The following is a 16,670-nucleotide window of genomic DNA, read 5'->3' as shown; positions in this document are numbered from 1 at the left end:
ACGAATAATCTGGGGGTTAAATAGATGTTTCCCACGAGGGTTAGGTCCGGCAAAGATGGTTGTTCTTCTGATGACTTGCAAAACAGACACCGTGAGCTCGTCACTGAGAAGGGGGGGTACCTCCTTGTGACCACCCTCCGGCGTGAGAATCAGACTAGATTGCTCTTGAATATAAGTGTATATTAAGAGAAATGACTAGAGCAGATATCAGATAATATATGAAGATATAAGATCATAAGATAATGTGATCCTACCATTCCAAGGTGTTGGAGTATTTATAGCCGAAGGTAGGTTTCCAAGCAGGTACAGCCGGCTGAATAGTATTCCTGTTCTACCAACTGTGGGCTACGCACCTGCCATGCTGATGGTTGGTGGGTAGGCAGCGGCTGATAGTGACCAGGCCGGCTGTGTACTATTCCTTTTCCACCAACTGCAGGCTATGGACGTGCCCCGACAGGGGTTGGTGAGTAGGCAGCGGCTGATAGTGACTTTAAGTACTAGAGCGTGCTGCCCGTCGTACTGTTGTCAGTGAGCTGTCGTAGCTTTGGTCAGATCTTTTGTCCATACCTTGGCAGGTACAGTACAAAAGATCCTCCAGTATCGTACGGACTGGCTCATTTGGGCGGGAGTATTCCCGGCTTTGGGCGGGAGTGTTCCCGGCTTGCTCATTCCTTCTTCAGGTGACATTACTGAATTATTTGAGAGTTAATGCCTTGTGCGTGTAGCCTTGTTGTGCTGGTTGCCTTCCCTGATGGCTGGTATCCGTAGCTGCGGGAACAGGCGGAGTACGTCGACCATTGGGAGGCGTTTCCTGCGAGAGCAGCTTGCGTACTGCGCGTAAGGACGTCGCGTCTCTGAGCATGGTGGGTCCTGCAGATCCAGTTGGTCTTTGCGCAGACGTCCCTCTAAGGTGAGTCTTGCGGGTCCAACCGCGCAGACGTCCCTCTGAGGTGAGTCTTGCGGGTCCGACTGCGCAGACGTCTCTGTTTGAGGTGAGTCTTGCGGGTCCAACTGGGCTCTGCTGGGACCTACCTCTTCAAATACCATAAAATTAACCTTACAAACTTCATGATAAGCTACATAATGCTTCATTTTTGGCCTATTATTAATCCCATTTATGGCTATTATATGATCTATGAAGTACATACTACACAAGTTGTTTTCATTCAAAAACATCAATAACTTGCATTAATATTATGCATTCTTTTAAGGTTTTTGAGCTTGTTTAAGGTGCCAAATAATAATAATATTCACCATGGTGGATGTTCATCAAGAAGGAGTTGACTTACCGATAACACTTCATATGCCTGCTACAAAAAAAGAGCTTAATTCTGATGCCATGAAGAGAATTAGTGAATGGTTTGCTTTCAATTTTCTTTATTTTATAGTTTAAATTGCTTTATAATATTTATCTACTTACAAAATAAGTAAATATAGTAAGAATCTAGTATGGAAGATAGATATTGTTAGTTTAATACTAGAGTTTATTTGTGTTTAGCCCAGCAGGCCCAAAGACAAGTTTAAGGTTTCTTGTTTCTCACTTTTTGTAAATTAAGAAATGAACTAAACGAACGTGGACGGGGTATATTGGTGCTCGATTGTTTAGCTTTAACTGAACAAATGATCAAACACAAACAGTTAAAGCGAACAAGGTTTTCATGTTCGTGTTTGTTCGTTAAGAAAATAAGCGTGTTTGTTTGTTAATGGCATAAACAAACAGCACATGGCTGTAATCGAACAAACATAACTGAACAAGATGAATGAACATAACTGTGCGAACAGCAATTAAAAGTAAACGTGAATATCAATATCATCATCATCATCATCATCATCGTACTCAGTATATCCCACCAATAGCAAAGCTATGGTAGGGTCTGAGGAGGGTAAGATGTAGACAGCCTTACCTCTACCCCATAAGGATAGAGAGGCTGCTTCCGGTGAGACCCCCGGCTCGATAGTAGTTTTGCATCAAGCCTTGGACATAAGGCACATAGCACTCAATCATCGGGACACCGGCTGATCGGTGCATGTACCCTTGTCTTTCGGCTATCAACGCCACTACATGATGCCTGATTAACCGTCCGTCACTTTTAACGTTATTTTCACGAGATTAGTAAAATAACGTCAAAATTAGTGCAATTTCACTTTTGCCCACCCGAGGGTTCACACATATATACATCATATGTGCGCACCGCAAGCAGGGCTTAAAAAAAACTAAATTAGACTAAATTGTAATAGGACTAAATATTTTAAAGAATATATAAACAAACGTATTAATCAAACATAAGTTAATGAACATAAATGGACGTAAGTGAACGAAGTTAAATCCAATTAAACATGTTGCCCGTTTAAAAAAATCTTAACGATCTTTCCAATATTCGCAGGATTTCATCTCAAGACATCCCCAGTGATATTATTGTTTGTATAGGAAGTGTTTCTTTTCCAATACACCGGGTACTCTTTTCACATTCTCTTGTTAATTGTTATAACCAGGCGTGTAAATGAACCAAACGTGTTGTTCAACTGGAAAAACGATCGAACATGAACAAAGTTTTCCTGTCCGTGTTTGTTTATGTTCGTTCAATGAAAGTGTAAACGAAGCATTCACAAACGTAAACAAACGGACATACCTAAGCTAAAATCAATTAAATTTTATATATGAACAACAATATGTATTAACGAACAAAATTATACAAAAGTATACTAATGAGTAATGAGTATAAATTAACGTAAACAAACAAACATAAACAAACGTTCACAGACATAAAAACGAACTAGACATGCGTTTTCGTTTATTAAATAATTGAAAACAAATTTCCCACTGAACGGTTTACTGAACATTTAGCTCGTTTAAAGGCCTGGTTATAACTTATAATCACCTTTTTTTTATATATAATGATTCAGATTTGTGTTGAAACACAACATTTTTAAATTTCGCTGCAGTTTGCTTTAGTCTCAAAGTGTGGTTATATAAAGAAACTCTTATCAGACACCAAAAATGCTGATATTTCTATAATCAAAATCCCCGATATCCCAGGCGGGCCCGAAGGATTTGAACTTGCTGCAAAGTTCTGTTACGAATCACATTTAGAATTATCAACCGAAAACGTTGCAGCGGCACGATGTGTGGCAGAATATCTTGAAATGACAGAAGAATATGCAGCTGAAAATTTAGTTAAAATAACCGAGGCCTATTTAAATGAAATCGGGCTTAATAGTATATCTGCTGCAGCTTCCATTTTACAGTCATCGGGTAATCTATTACCGATATCTGAAAAGGTCAATTTGATTGATAGATGTGTAGACACTATCGCGTGTATGGTGACTGAAGAAAGTCAAGTTTATGTTGTTGACTGGTGGGCTGAAGATTTGATCGGGCTTAGAATCGATATATTTAAAAGGGTTCTTCTTGCTTTAGTTTCAAGGGGATTTAAACAGTTTGCACTCGGCCCGATCCTAATGCTTTATGCCCAAAAATGCCTTAGAGGTTTGGTAAGATCCCTTGCTTGTATGTAGATTGGTTTCAATGGATTTGAGACTTTTGACCCGTCTACTAAAAGTGACATGTTTCAGCCTAAACATGTTTTGACCCGTTGTCCAACCTAAGGCTATAAACGAGTTAAGACAAGCCGAGTTGAGCCAGGTTGGACTTGGGCTCAGCTCATTTACAAACCGAGCCGAGCCTGATTGGCTTGTTTCTTTTTAATGAGCTGAAAACTGTTATGCTCGAGCCAGATCGCTTATTTTAGAAAAAAAAAATTTGTTTTTTTACACATATTGATATATATATATGAAGAAAAAAAGTAATATTTTTAACATACGATAATGCATAATTAATAAACTACAAAATTTATATTTTTTATATATATAAATTCCGCTTACAATTTATATATTAAAACTTGAGCTTTAATTTTTTATGAGCTAGCTTACCTCGGCTTGGACTCGGTTTACCTGGCTCGGCTCAGGTCGTTTGCTAACAAGCCGGGCTCGAGGGAGCCACAAACTTTTTGAACAACCCTTTTTAATCTTGTGTAGTTACCGCCAAATCTTGAACAAACTTTCACTAATCAAACAGGAAATCCATGGAAAGTCAAAGAAAAATCTTGACCCGAAACAAGAACACGAGAAGAGAATTGTTCTAGAGACAATAGTCGGCTTGTTACCGCGGGAAAAGAATGCAATATCAATAAGCTTTCTTTCAATGCTGCTCCGGGCGGCCAAATATTTAAACACAACGGTTGTATGCAGACTAGATTTAGAGAAAAGAATGGGCTTGCAGCTTGGGCAGGCGGTTTTAGATGATATATTAATTCCTACATATTGCTTTGATGGTGACACATTGTTTGATGTTGATACAGTTCAACAAATCATGATGAATTATTTTGAATATTATTCTAAGGATTCGGGTGATAACGAGAATGTTGGGGTATTACTGGAGGACTTTCTTGCGAAAATAGCTTCGGATCGGAACTTGTTGGTTTCAAAGTTTATAAGTTTTGCAGAATATATACCGGTGGAGGTTCGGGTGACAGAGGATGGAATGTATAGAGCTATTGATATTTACTTGAAGGTATGATTTCTATATTTATATTGTATTATTTCAGTGATGATATTGTTATTCAGGAGGACCTATGCATTAAAAGTACAGTGTGTGTCTTACTGTCTTTCAGCCCGTTCGACCCGTTTGACTCGTTTACTATTTAGCATATTTTTATTTGACCCGTTAGAGGTAAAACATGAATCAACCATAATATATAAATGGGAAAAATTTTCGGGCCGTATAATAAGTAAGGCTTTAAACAAGCCGAGCTGAGCCCATCTCAAAAGCTCTTTTATGTTAACGAGATAAAATGTGTTTCGGTTCAGCCCGTTTATGTTAACGAGATGAAATGATGAGCTAGGACTCAGGCTTGTCAAAAGCTCGAGCCAGCTCACGGCTCATCGAAGCTCGTTTATTTTTTAAATATAAAATTTTTAAAACTTTGTAATTTTTTACACATTGATATTACACATATTGATATGTATAGACTAAAAAATATTATTTGTAACATACATATAATGCTGAATTTATAAACTACAAAATGCATAATTTATACATACTAAAATTTGGGTTGTAACTTAAATATATTAACATTGTGGCTTTAGTTGTTCAATAAAAAAAATAAAAAATAAAAAACATTTGTGGCTTTACTTCTAAAGGAGCCAAGCTAGAATGTAAAAAAAGTAAAAAATTTCAATACTTTTTTTCTCATTAAAAATGCCATACGGCTTTAAGTTATAGGCTTGACACAGGCTAACAAGCGAGCCACAAGCCGAGCTGGCCTTGGCTCGGGCTCAGTCTATTTACAAAAAGAGCCAATTTAAAGCGAGCTGTGAGCTTTTTGAACAATCCGTGATAATAAAAGAAGAATGTATACTAATGGTCCGATTATATTCAAATCTTTCAGGCTCATCCAGCTATTACCGACATGGACCGAAAGAAAGTTTGCAGTATGATGGACTGTCAAAAGCTATCCCGTGAAGCCCGAGCCCACGCATCCCAAAACGAAAGGCTCCTAGTTCAAACCGTGGTTCAAGTCCTTTACTACGAACAACAACGGCTACGTGAGCTAGACAACAACCCGATATCTAATCATGTAACCACACAACAGACCCTCGACACTCAAAAATCAGTATCCGATGAAATCTCGCGCTTAAGAAAGAAAACCAAGAACTAAAGTTTGAACTTTTGAAGCTGAAAACACGATTACAAGAGATCGAAAAGTCAACCGCCAATAAACCAAAAGTCAACAGTCCAAAAGTACCTACTGCTGGTAAGCCCCCATTGCCTAAGAAGTCGATAATAAGTTCGGTGACGAAAAAACTTGGAAGGATTACACCTTTTCTTCACGCTGACGGGTTTTTGCCTTCGAGTACACGAGGCAGGAATAAACCAGATAAAGATCGAAGGCATTCGGTAGCTTGATAATTGATTTTTTTTGTTGTTTATACTATTTCTATGTGATAAAGATAAAGATGTAAGAAGGTGGTTTTGTTATTTGTATACATGGTTCAAGTTGTATGTATGGTTGTTGATTATCAGTTATAAATAAAATACAGAGTGGATGATTGTTGTAAACATGGTCTTAGAAATAGTATCAAAGTATAAATGGTGACGAAAAATATAAAAAAAAAAACATATATAATTTTTAAAAAACTCAATACATTCAAAATCATCATCTTGACTATAGTCAATATACACACTATGTAGTAATACAAAACTGCAACCGACCCTTTAATTAATATGGTTTTAACCCTTATAGTGCGGATTAAACACAACTCGGTTATTTAGCTCATATATTATCGAAAGAGTACTTTTCACGAGCTATCAAATAGCAATAAGCTAACAAATAGTTTTAATAAACAACCCCTTAAAAAGGTCACTGAACATGGTTTAATCTGAAAAATACTAGATGCATTCTCTCTTCTGCTTCATAGGATCAATAAACATAATATGGTTTATATGTCTAAACATGCAAAATCACAGGCTCATTTATGATCATTGTCAAAATTACTACCTAGAGCATAAAGACTTGTCCAACATGCCTGACAAATTTGCAACCAGTGCTTTAGATAATACGTCATAACTACTTTCTTCCTCGGTTCAACCTCTGCAAGTGGTAATTAAGGGTTGCCCATGGCTTTCTTTTTTTGCCTGACTGCAAAACGATAATCACGAGAAAATCAAATACAAAATAAAGAATGTTGCATTTGTTGTTTAAAGTTTAAAGTTTAAAGAATCAAAACGTTTATCTTTTAAGAAACCAAAGGATAAAATGACCAAAAACAGTTCTTGAGTCAAAAGAAAGGGTAAATAGGTAATTTGTACCTGAGTGTCCATGCACGCAGCGAGTTGTTGGCGTTGACGGATGCATTTGTCATCACTGTTGTGATTAAGGGATAAACAGCCAAGATAACCCATCATATCCTTCATACATGGTTTTGCAAGACCTCCAAACTTCTTTGCGTTTATGTGCAACTCACCAGATTTTTTGCCCATTTTATTTTAAGTATAATCTACAAAATGATCAAATAACAAGACTTTATTTGAATATCAATAAAAAACCATTAAAAACTGTGACAGTTGAGCATTCAAGTTTCAACAGGTTCTACAAAGACATACTGCATACTTATATACATTATTTCCAAACATGAATACGTTTCGGAATCCTAGATTCTACAGCTAGTTCATCGAAACCTATGTTGTCAAAAGCCCTTTAGACGTGCGCCTACGCCCTCAAGCGCAGGGAAAGTGCCTCGCTGCCATCCAGGCGATCCATCGACCTTTGAGCAAGAATTCAGCCAAGTTTTGAAACCAGCATTTACGAGCCTCTAAACTAGAGTTGTTCACGAGTCGAGCTCGAAATTAAATGAGGCAGCTCAGCTAGGCTCGAGCTCGATTTTGAAATTAAACAAACCTAAGATTGAGCCAATGAGCTGAGCCATAACCCGAGCAGAGCTTGGGTCGAGTTCGGCTCGGTTACCAAAATGATCCAACTCAGCTAGGCTGTTTCAAATCAAGTTTTTTTAGCTAGTTTTATTTGAGCTTTTATCGAGCGAGCCACGAGCTTTTTGAACAGCCCCACTCTAATCAAACATAACCCCCCCCCCCCAATGGTATGCTTATGCTATGCGTCGTGCTTATCTCGAGCCCTCGCGCCTAGGCTCAAGATTCAACCTTGGCGCCTAGACTATGATCAAAATTACACAAACATAAGTCAAATTCTGAAAAACCTTGAAGTGTATATATATATATATACAATATAAACATTTAGCAACTCCAGTATCAAATGCTCATTAGAAATCTATAAATGATTGTATTTAGCAATCATTTTCAAGCTAATATAATTCAAACACATTAGTACCGATTTAAACTTCACTGAAACCCTAATACCGTAAAAAAATGAATCTAAACAAAAATTAACGAATTACGCATCAATTCGATACAGAAATAATACAACGGTGAATCGTAACAATAACATACATGATTACATCTAACCTAATTTAACTTGAATAAAAACATTTTAAAATGAATAATAAAGTAAGTGCTTACGAAGACCTGAACCTTACGGCGAATATCGTCGGCGGCGAATGGTGGATATGAGATGGAGCTGAGGGGTATTTTTGGTAGAGATTATTTTATTAATCTGGAAAGTTCATAATTGGACCTTCAAATTAGCATTAACTACAATAATTGTATTTTTTTTTGTATAATAATTTTTTAACAAAGTCAAAGACGATAGGAGTCTTCGGTGAAGATCTAAGTCCGATTCTCATTTGTGACACTTTTAGTGGATTAAAGCAATGATGAATTTGATCTAGGCCTTGTGTAAGATTGTTAGTTCGAATCCCGAGCTCACTCGGGTTTTCGGCTTTGTGAAGAATTACATTGTCGACTGTCAAGTGACAACTGACGGTATTGTTTCCCAGAGAAACATCCAAGCTAAACTCTAAAGCCAACATGAGTCCATTTAAGACAATATAATTTGGCCTTGTGTAATATTGTTGGTTCAAATCCCGAGCTCACCCGGGTTTTTGGCCTTGTGAAGAATTACGACGTCGACTGCCAAATGGCAGCCGACGGTTATGGTTTCCCGGGGAAACACCCAAGCCAAACCCTGAAGACAACATGGTTCCGGTTAAAACAACATAGTCTTGTTAGAATGGGACAATGTGGCTCTTTATATTTGGAGAGTGTGGTAACATGCAAAAGTCGTCTTTCCATAAATAATAATAATTCAAGCTATCATATACTAGACTAACTTTTACTTATGTTGTCAAAAACAGTATCTGTAGCATAATTATTATATAATTTACATTCTGTTTACATTTGGTTTATACTAGACTTCACTAATGTATTTCTCCAATTTCATAAACAGTTATTATCATGGAGAATTCTAGTGAAAGTCAAGTATAACATTGTTATAAGATAATAACATTAATTTATATTTTATCCTCTTGTTTAGTTTTATAAGCTTTCATGTTAAAAGTATATAAAAGTTATGAATGAATTGTTCTTTCAACACACAATAAATTAACACAGGTTTAATTGTTTAGTCCACTCACTATAACAAAAGAGAACATTCACACCGAACGAAGAAATGTGGCTTTTCTCTCTACTTCACGTCACAAATTTTACGGACACTCATTTTTCCTCCACCTCTCATAAAGCATCCGTTTACCACCGTCTCTCTTTCAAACCGATTAAAGAATCTGCATTGACATTCCGTCATATGAAATATTAATTAAAATATATTTTCACATATATAAATAGACGTCATATTACAAGAAGTTGTATGTTCATGCGTCCAAGTAAGAACATCCGCTCAATTGGATATAGCATTTGTAATTTTGAACTATATAATATAATTTGACTAAATATTTTTTAATAGAAAAATAGCAGGAAGACTTGGAATGAAATTGATTTTGACAAAAGCTCTTGCAACTGTTACCAACTGATAAAGAAATTAAACTTGGATGAAATATTATTCATAAGACAAATTTATTTTAGAAGAAACATTATATATTTTGAGAAGTACATGAATTATATTTAAAAATCAATCAAGTAAATAACTAGTTATAACAAACAAAAAGTTATGGTTTTTCGTCTCCTCGAAGTTGTACGATAGTTTAATATCATATGAGTTAGATTGATTTATACATATTAAAAGTACGTGAGAGATGAAACAATATTGTCAAATTATAGCGTCGAGATTGGCTGTCAAATATGCAGATCCAATGTTGTCACATTATAGTGTTGGTGGATTGGTAATGGGTATCTGAAACTTATAAAGTTCGAAAGTAATCCAATGAAACTCAACTAACAAGTTCCATTAAATTAAATTCGCTAACACATAATTCCCAACTAATAACATTTGTTAGTAACATATTAGCCGTTGCTTATTATCCGTAAACGATCACTAATTTTTTGTTATATTATTTCATAGGATATAATTTATTAAAATTCTCTTAACTCCGCCTATGTAAAAAGTAGCCGTTTTTTTTTATGAACGACCAACAAAATTAAAATTTTATTAAAAACACACCATACATCCGACTCGGGTCTAGTAAGACACTAGCCCGAGGACCAAGAAAACCCAACAAAGCCACCAAGGAACGTTTACAAAACATGCATAGCTAAATCTTGAACCTACACAAATCTTTTCAAGACAAACTAGACCCACCCGACCTATTCTTAACCAAACCATCTTTCTCAAAACGAACTATTTATATAACCAAGGCGAACCAGTTATAAAAATCTAAAATCCAAAACATAAATTCGACTTTTAGCCACAACCTACCGACATATCTTCACGCCTAATATATGTTGGATTTAGTCCTCCACAACCCCATCATATCACATTATCACGTAACATACATATACAAATAAATAAATATTATTTAAATAAACATCAAAGATTTATTCTCAATGCTCAAGAAACTTAGTGCTAGCCCACCACTTTAATTAGTTTCCACCACATTTCAATCATACAATAAATCAAATTTAAGTACACAACAACCCTTAAGAAAACAATTTAACAAATGCATATCTTTCCCAAAAGTCAAAACACATGAAAAACTTCTTTTTCAGGGACATTGGTTTCAATAATCCAAACTTTGTCTTATTGGCCGACGCTAAAACAAACGTTGAATATATACAACAATCCCAAGTTTCGACTTATTGGCCGCCAACAAGCTTTACACCAATAGGGTTAGATTTCGTTAGTTTTTGATAACGTGAATGATAAAATAAAAAAAAACAATTTAACAAATGCATATCCATCCCAAAAGTCAAAACACAGAAAATAAATAAATTTATAAACAAATAAAAATAACATAAAAGCTGGTTTTTGCCTTCTTTATATAATAAGGCTTACTATACACCATCATCTTGCAAACACATACACTTTCATAATGGGTCGGGTTACTACTATTCAAGTAATAGCTCTCTTTTCACTTCTCATCATTTTCCCAAACTTAGCTTTTGCTCAACTCAAACAAAACTACTATGCAAACATTTGCCCGAATGTGGAAACGATCGTTCGCAATGCGGTTAAAGCTAAGGTTCAACAAACATTTGTCACCATCCCGGGAACTCTTCGTTTATTCTTCCACGATTGCTTCGTTAAGGGGTGTGATGCTTCGGTTATGGTAGCATCTAGCGGGTCCAACACTGCGGAGAAAGACCATCCGGATAACTTGTCATTGGCTGGAGACGGGTTTGACACGGTTATCAAAGCTAAAATTGCGGTTGATGCGGTCTTGGGTTGTAGAAACAAGGTTTCGTGTGCGGATATACTCGCATTGGCTACACGGGATGTTGTTGTGATGGTACTAACTGATTTTGTTTCACGCGGGCTTATTATGGGTGTAAACGAGTCAAGCCGCTCGTGAACTACTTGAATCGAGACGAGCTTAAATGAGCTTTGGGAGCTCGAGCCTAACAATAAGTTGTTTAATAAACAAGCCCGAGCCAGCTGTTCACTTATCGAACTGGAGCGGGCTCGAGATCTTAAATGAGAGTATTAATTATATTAATATCTTTTTTAAAGTAAACTATTATAGATAAAATTATGCTAAAAGTAACTAAATAATATATATTATGCCATAAATAAAAATTTATGTGTAAAATAATTATAAATTTATATAAATAAACAGAGCTCAAGCTATAGAAATGGAGCTCAACACAAGCCGAGCTTGAGCTCTCGTAAGTAAATGAGCCGAACTTGAGCCTAGACAAGCTTGGGCTTAACTCAGTCTGCTCAGCTCGTTTACAGCGCGAGGGTTTACAAACATTAAGTAGTTTGGATATTGACCATACAGGATTAATGATGGTTGCAGGCGGGCGGGCCGTCGTATGCAGTAGAGCTGGGGAGACTAGACGGGCTTAATTCCACAGCGGCTAGTGTTGGTGGGAAGCTGCCCAAACCAAACATGAATTTGGATCAACTTAATACCATGTTTGCTGCTAACGGGTTGACCCAAGCCGACATGATTGCGCTCTCAGGTAACATGTTAAATGGAAAATGATAAAACATGAGCCCGAAAAATGAAGGTGTTAATTTCGACTTGTTCATTTATGAACGGGTCAATTCAGGTAAAAGGTAAAACCGTAAGATGGGTCAAATGGGTTAGAATTTAATACAACAAATGATCGGACACGAAGAATTAGACGAATGGGGCTTTCTTGTTTGTGTTCGCTTGCTAAGAAAATGAACGTGCTTATTCATGTTCGTTCATTAATAGTGCAAACAAACGGTTCACGGTCACAAGTGAACGAACATAACTAAACATAGATGGGCGTATATAACTAAGCTAAAACCAATTACGAGTAAATGTGAACAACAATGTTTTGAGCCTAAAAAGTTACTATATTGTAATGAGCCATAAAATATTAAATTGTTATTAACAAAAGCAGTAACTAATGAGACATGTGTTCATGTTTGTTGGTTTAACTAAATGAACAAATATCATTGTTCATGTTCGTTCGTTTATTAAATAAAAGAAGTTCCTGCCAAACGGTTTAGCGAAAGTTCAGTTCGTTTACAGGCCTACATGTCATTAAATTATAAAATTTGTAATCGTAACTGACACGCTAACTATTTATTACGAAACCTTTTTTAAACAAAATGTTTTCGGGTCAACACAACCTGATCTAAACTATATTAATTAACATATCTAGGTGCGCACACGCTTGGATTCTCGCACTGCAACCAATTCACAAACAGAATATACAACTTCAGCAAGAAAAGCCCAGTGGACCCGACTCTAAACTCAACTTATGCAGCCCAACTGCAGCAACAGTGTCCAAAGAACGTTGACCCAAGGATAGCAATAAACATGGATCCAAACACACCAAGAACATTTGACAACATGTACTTCAAGAATCTGCAGCAGGGAAAAGGACTGTTTGCCTCTGACCAGGTTCTGTTTGTTGACTCGAGGTCAAAGCAGACGGTCAACTCATGGGCCTCAAGCTCACAAGCTTTCAATAATGCATTTATTGCAGCCATGACTAAATTGGGCCGGGTCGGTGTCAAAACAGGCCAGAATGGGAATATCAGGCGAGATTGTTCTGCATTTAATTGATATTAATACTCAAATATTATTGAGCTAATTACATAAGTAAACACTGTATTTACTTATTATATGGGAAATGGGAATACTTACATAATTATTATATATAACAATTTGCAAATTATGAATAGTAACTTGACAGATCATAAATTGTCACTTTTTTAAGTTTTGGTTTCATCCCTTATATTGTAACCCATTAGGTTTTCTTTTCTTTTTTTTACTTTATTTAAGTTTCAGTTTCATCCCTGATAGGCTTATAATATAAATAATATTCATCTTTTACCCCTTAAATAATTTAATAAGATTTCATTTATCACTTAATTTATTGCTCTCTAATAACTTTTTAAAATCTCTAAGTAGTAAGTACAGACTACGTTTAATTTTTTCCTCAACATTCCGATATAAATTAAATAAAAGACGGAGTTATGTTCAAAATAAAGTATTTTCTGGTATATAAGTCAGATTGTAGATATACATATACAAAATTCCCGCAGCATAGCAAGGAGCAAATCCAACTAATTATAATGTAAAACACCATTTTAAGAGTCAATGGCATATAATAATCAAGCATACTCACATGTGAAGTCGAAAAAGCATGTTAGGAAACAAAGGTAACCAAAGAAATGGTTGACTAACAAAAATTAAAACATATTAAATAATATGTAGTTACGCACCTATGCCAGGTCAACCATGTTGCAAAACTATGAAGAGCATTTCATATTTTCATGTTATTAATCTATGTAATAAATTGATTGTGTATCAAACACATTTGCCAAAACAAGAAATTGAAGATAAAAACACTTAAAGTCATGTATATCAACTATGCAAAACAAAAACTAAAAGATAATCAGATAAAAAGGAAAAGATTTAAAGACTAGTGAATCTTGCCTGTTCATATGTTGTCCCTTGAATCTGTAAATCTTTGCAAGATTGAACCTTTATCAATATTAAATGTCTATAGCTAACTCAATAAAATCCATAATAATGTGACGCGAGGAGAAAGATAGCGGTTGTTTTGAAATTGATATTCAGGAACCATATATGATTATATTCATAGCCTGTTCAACACAAGAATAAAAGATTTACCAACAATTAGTAAAGAAAGTTAAGTAAACTACAGATAATAATTAAAAACAACCAGAATATTTGAAGTGGTCAAGAATCTTATAAACTAGTTATAGCTTACGCTTCAATGGAGATGTATATACAACCTAATTGTTATCATCATAAACTTTTGCAGCTTGCTATTTTCCTCCGCGCACGATTTACACTTTTGCTTCTAGAATCTTCTCGAGCTGTATAGACCAATTGTCTCCGAGCATATTGGGGTCGGTCAATACTGCCATTTGGAAATCCAACAAAGAGGCAGTGAACCGTTTTCTGTGCTCGTGTATCGACCTCGAGCTAGCTAAATCCAAACTCGGTTTTATAACCCGTTTCAAATAAGAATCCAACCCACTATTCAAGATGTTAACAGAATCCGTAGAGATATCCAAACCATCCAATTTCAACTTTTGCTTCAATTGGTTCTCTAATGAAGTTTTACTTAATAACTGGCCACTGTAATGACACATCTCTGTGTAATAACCATAACCAGAACCCAAATCATCAAACAACTCTTTTCGCGTTTCATTCGAGTGTATATTAACTCCAAATGGAGCTGTAATTGGGATTCTTCTATAACTAACTTCAACCATACGATTCTTGTCACCTTTAAACTTTCCTTCACAAACATCTGGATTTCTTCCATTTCTGGGAGATTGAAGACCAACGTTCGTGTCTTTGAAAGTCAACGGGTTGATATGTTTGACCTTTTTTGGTGGAGGTGAGTTGCAGACGGCTGCGTTTTCAATAATCTCCTTGACAAGTTCATTATGAAGGTGGATATTATCTCTACCGATCAAGTGAATACAGAGTTTATCAAATTCCGATTTTCCAAGCTTTAAACTCAGATACCGCGTAAGAAGATTAAAGTACTTCTCAGATTTTTGTGCACCGAGATTTCCTTCCATTTGAACTTTAAACTCAAAAGTATCAACTCTAGAACAATGCCTAACTGCTGGCATTTTGGTACTTTATTCAATGTCTCACATTCATCAAAACATCTTCTCTTTTGAAAGAAAATAAATATAGATACCTTTTATCTTCTATCTTCTATATCTAGTAAAAAAAATAATGGTCACGCATCAGCTTTGTAGGCCACATAATTAAATATTGGACGTCACGCGTCGAGTTTCGGTAAATCTAGATTTTGATTTCCCGCCTCTTTCTCCAATAACATAATAAATCGCTTTAATTTGGTAAATAATATGATTACACCATAAGTCCTGTTCTATAATCTTTTATAAAACGTCTTTGAAAAACACACAAACTTGTTATTTAAACAAGTCATTTTTAAAACATATATTTAACATGTGCAATACACTATATAGTTATATACCTATTGAGTTCTGACTGATGTTTGACTTCAGTAAGCAAAGGTCAACTGTACAAGCAAAAAAATAACGAAAACTACATTAAAATCAATTCAAACAAAGCTTTTTAACACCTCATTGGATTAAATTCACCATCAAAATCATTAATTGAGCCCTAATTTAGCTAAAACTCAATTCATACAAATTCAGTAAGCTAGATTCAATTAAGTTAAAATTCACAACAATACAAGCAAACAATTGACGATCCGAAGTGAAATAAATAAACCTAATGATCAAATTACGTCACGGAAACTCGAATTGAACAGAATTGAATGGAATTGAAGCTGATGAAAACGAAATTGGATGAAACAGTATGCTAACCTGATTGATTCAATGCTGAATTTGAGTTTTGGAGTATGAATTGACTGAATTTGTGAGTGGATTGAAGTTAGGGCTCGAAAGTGAATTTGGGGTTTTTTTGGAAGAGAAGACACATGTGAAGATGTAAGTGGAGTTAAGGGTTCAAAACAAGCTTGTCTTGAGTTGTGTTTTGGTTATAGTTGTGTTTGAATTAATTTAATATCATTTAATATCTCAGTCTGGAGTTATATCTAATCTGATCACAACGAGTTGATACTGAGAATAACATGAAGTCGTTACAAGAAGGAAAATACGGGATTTTCTCATAACCAACATCCGGCGGGTCAATCAGTATGAGTATTTAGAAAGTAATTGTAAGAGTTAGAGAGAGTTAGAATCCCCAAAATGTTGGTCCAATATGGTATTTATAGTTGAAGAGGTAGAGAAGAATTGACTGAAATGTCACTATCAGTGGAACCTTCTATTTTTGTGGAAGAGCATGTTTAAGGTTTTTTATTGGACGTGAGAGTTGGCGAGGAGTGATTGTTGTCATCTGGAGGTACTGTGTTGGCATCTGTTGATAGGCTCGGCGTGAACCTGTGGTCCTTTCTTACTAGTTGTCGCATAAACTAAAAGAATCTTGCACGATGAGTCTATGAGTGGCTTAAGAACTAGCAGTTATGCACTTTTTGTCTCCTTAGCGGAGAACGCTCGTGGGCTTCCCGTGATGTGTTGAATCTGCAAATGGTGGGGAGAGGTCAGCGGGTGAATGGGGCTGTC

The 16,670-nt window shown here is 35.7% G+C and overlaps 3 protein-coding genes and 1 pseudogene across 6 annotated transcripts; 2 read left to right on the top strand and 2 right to left on the bottom strand.

Annotated features, from left to right (window-relative positions):
• The first annotated feature begins 1,211 nt into the window (after positions 1-1,211).
• Positions 1,212-5,973, top strand: LOC143539717 (BTB/POZ domain-containing protein SR1IP1-like; annotated as a pseudogene). The gene is made up of 5 exons (XR_013136488.1): positions 1,212-1,359; positions 2,385-2,454; positions 2,944-3,492; positions 4,076-4,570; positions 5,448-5,973. The product of XR_013136488.1 is annotated as a BTB/POZ domain-containing protein SR1IP1-like (transcript).
• Positions 5,974-6,432: 459 nt separating this feature from the next.
• LOC143539718 (uncharacterized) lies at positions 6,433-8,249 on the bottom strand. The gene is made up of 3 exons (XM_077032947.1): positions 8,093-8,249; positions 6,869-7,056; positions 6,433-6,698 (listed from the first exon to the last, which is right to left on the bottom strand). Exons 2-3 carry the CDS (start codon positions 7,037-7,039, stop codon positions 6,627-6,629), a joined length of 243 nt encoding a protein of 80 aa, XP_076889062.1. The 5' UTR covers positions 7,040-7,056; positions 8,093-8,249; the 3' UTR covers positions 6,433-6,626.
• Positions 8,250-10,850: 2,601 nt separating this feature from the next.
• On the top strand, positions 10,851-13,272 carry LOC143539715 (peroxidase 73-like). Its single transcript, XM_077032946.1, has 3 exons — positions 10,851-11,370; positions 11,881-12,046; positions 12,722-13,272. Exons 1-3 carry the CDS (start codon positions 10,954-10,956, stop codon positions 13,126-13,128), a joined length of 990 nt encoding a protein of 329 aa, XP_076889061.1. The 5' UTR covers positions 10,851-10,953; the 3' UTR covers positions 13,129-13,272.
• Positions 12,931-15,236, bottom strand: LOC143539714 (uncharacterized). 3 transcript variants are annotated; one of them, XM_077032944.1, is made up of 3 exons: positions 14,303-15,236; positions 14,005-14,174; positions 12,931-13,114 (listed from the first exon to the last, which is right to left on the bottom strand). In XM_077032944.1, exon 1 carries the CDS (start codon positions 15,180-15,182, stop codon positions 14,382-14,384), a length of 801 nt encoding a protein of 266 aa, XP_076889059.1. In that variant the 5' UTR covers positions 15,183-15,236; the 3' UTR covers positions 12,931-13,114; positions 14,005-14,174; positions 14,303-14,381. The 3 variants fall into 3 exon arrangements, with proteins under 3 accessions (XP_076889059.1, XP_076889060.1, XP_076889058.1); XM_077032945.1 differs by having other exon boundaries at positions 14,328-15,236; XM_077032943.1 differs by having other exon boundaries at positions 14,005-15,236.
• Between the last annotated feature and the right edge of the window lie 1,434 nt (positions 15,237-16,670).

Source organism: Bidens hawaiensis, unplaced genomic scaffold (genome assembly GCF_021521415.1).
Source record: "Bidens hawaiensis isolate Kalapana, Puna unplaced genomic scaffold, B.hawaiensis_p1.1 tig00012010_1, whole genome shotgun sequence".
Taxonomy (NCBI): Eukaryota; Viridiplantae; Streptophyta; class Magnoliopsida; order Asterales; family Asteraceae; genus Bidens; species Bidens hawaiensis.
The sequence above is the reverse complement of the archived record's forward strand: the minus strand, read 5'-3'. Positions and strand labels throughout refer to the sequence as shown.

Coding starts and splice junctions, on each gene's coding strand:
- LOC143539718 (XM_077032947.1), bottom strand. CDS start 7,039: ATGGGCAAAAAATCTGGTGAGTTGCACATAAACGCAAAGAAGTTTGGA. Junction 6,699..6,868: donor CTGCGTGCATGGACACTCAG/GTACAAATTACC, acceptor ATCGTTTTGCAG/TCAGGCAAAAAAAGAAAGCC.
- LOC143539715 (XM_077032946.1), top strand. CDS start 10,954: ATGGGTCGGGTTACTACTATTCAAGTAATAGCTCTCTTTTCACTTCTC. Junction 11,371..11,880: donor CACGGGATGTTGTTGTGATG/GTACTAACTGAT, acceptor TGATGGTTGCAG/GCGGGCGGGCCGTCGTATGC. Junction 12,047..12,721: donor CGACATGATTGCGCTCTCAG/GTAACATGTTAA, acceptor TAACATATCTAG/GTGCGCACACGCTTGGATTC.
- LOC143539714 (XM_077032943.1), bottom strand. CDS start 15,182: ATGCCAGCAGTTAGGCATTGTTCTAGAGTTGATACTTTTGAGTTTAAA.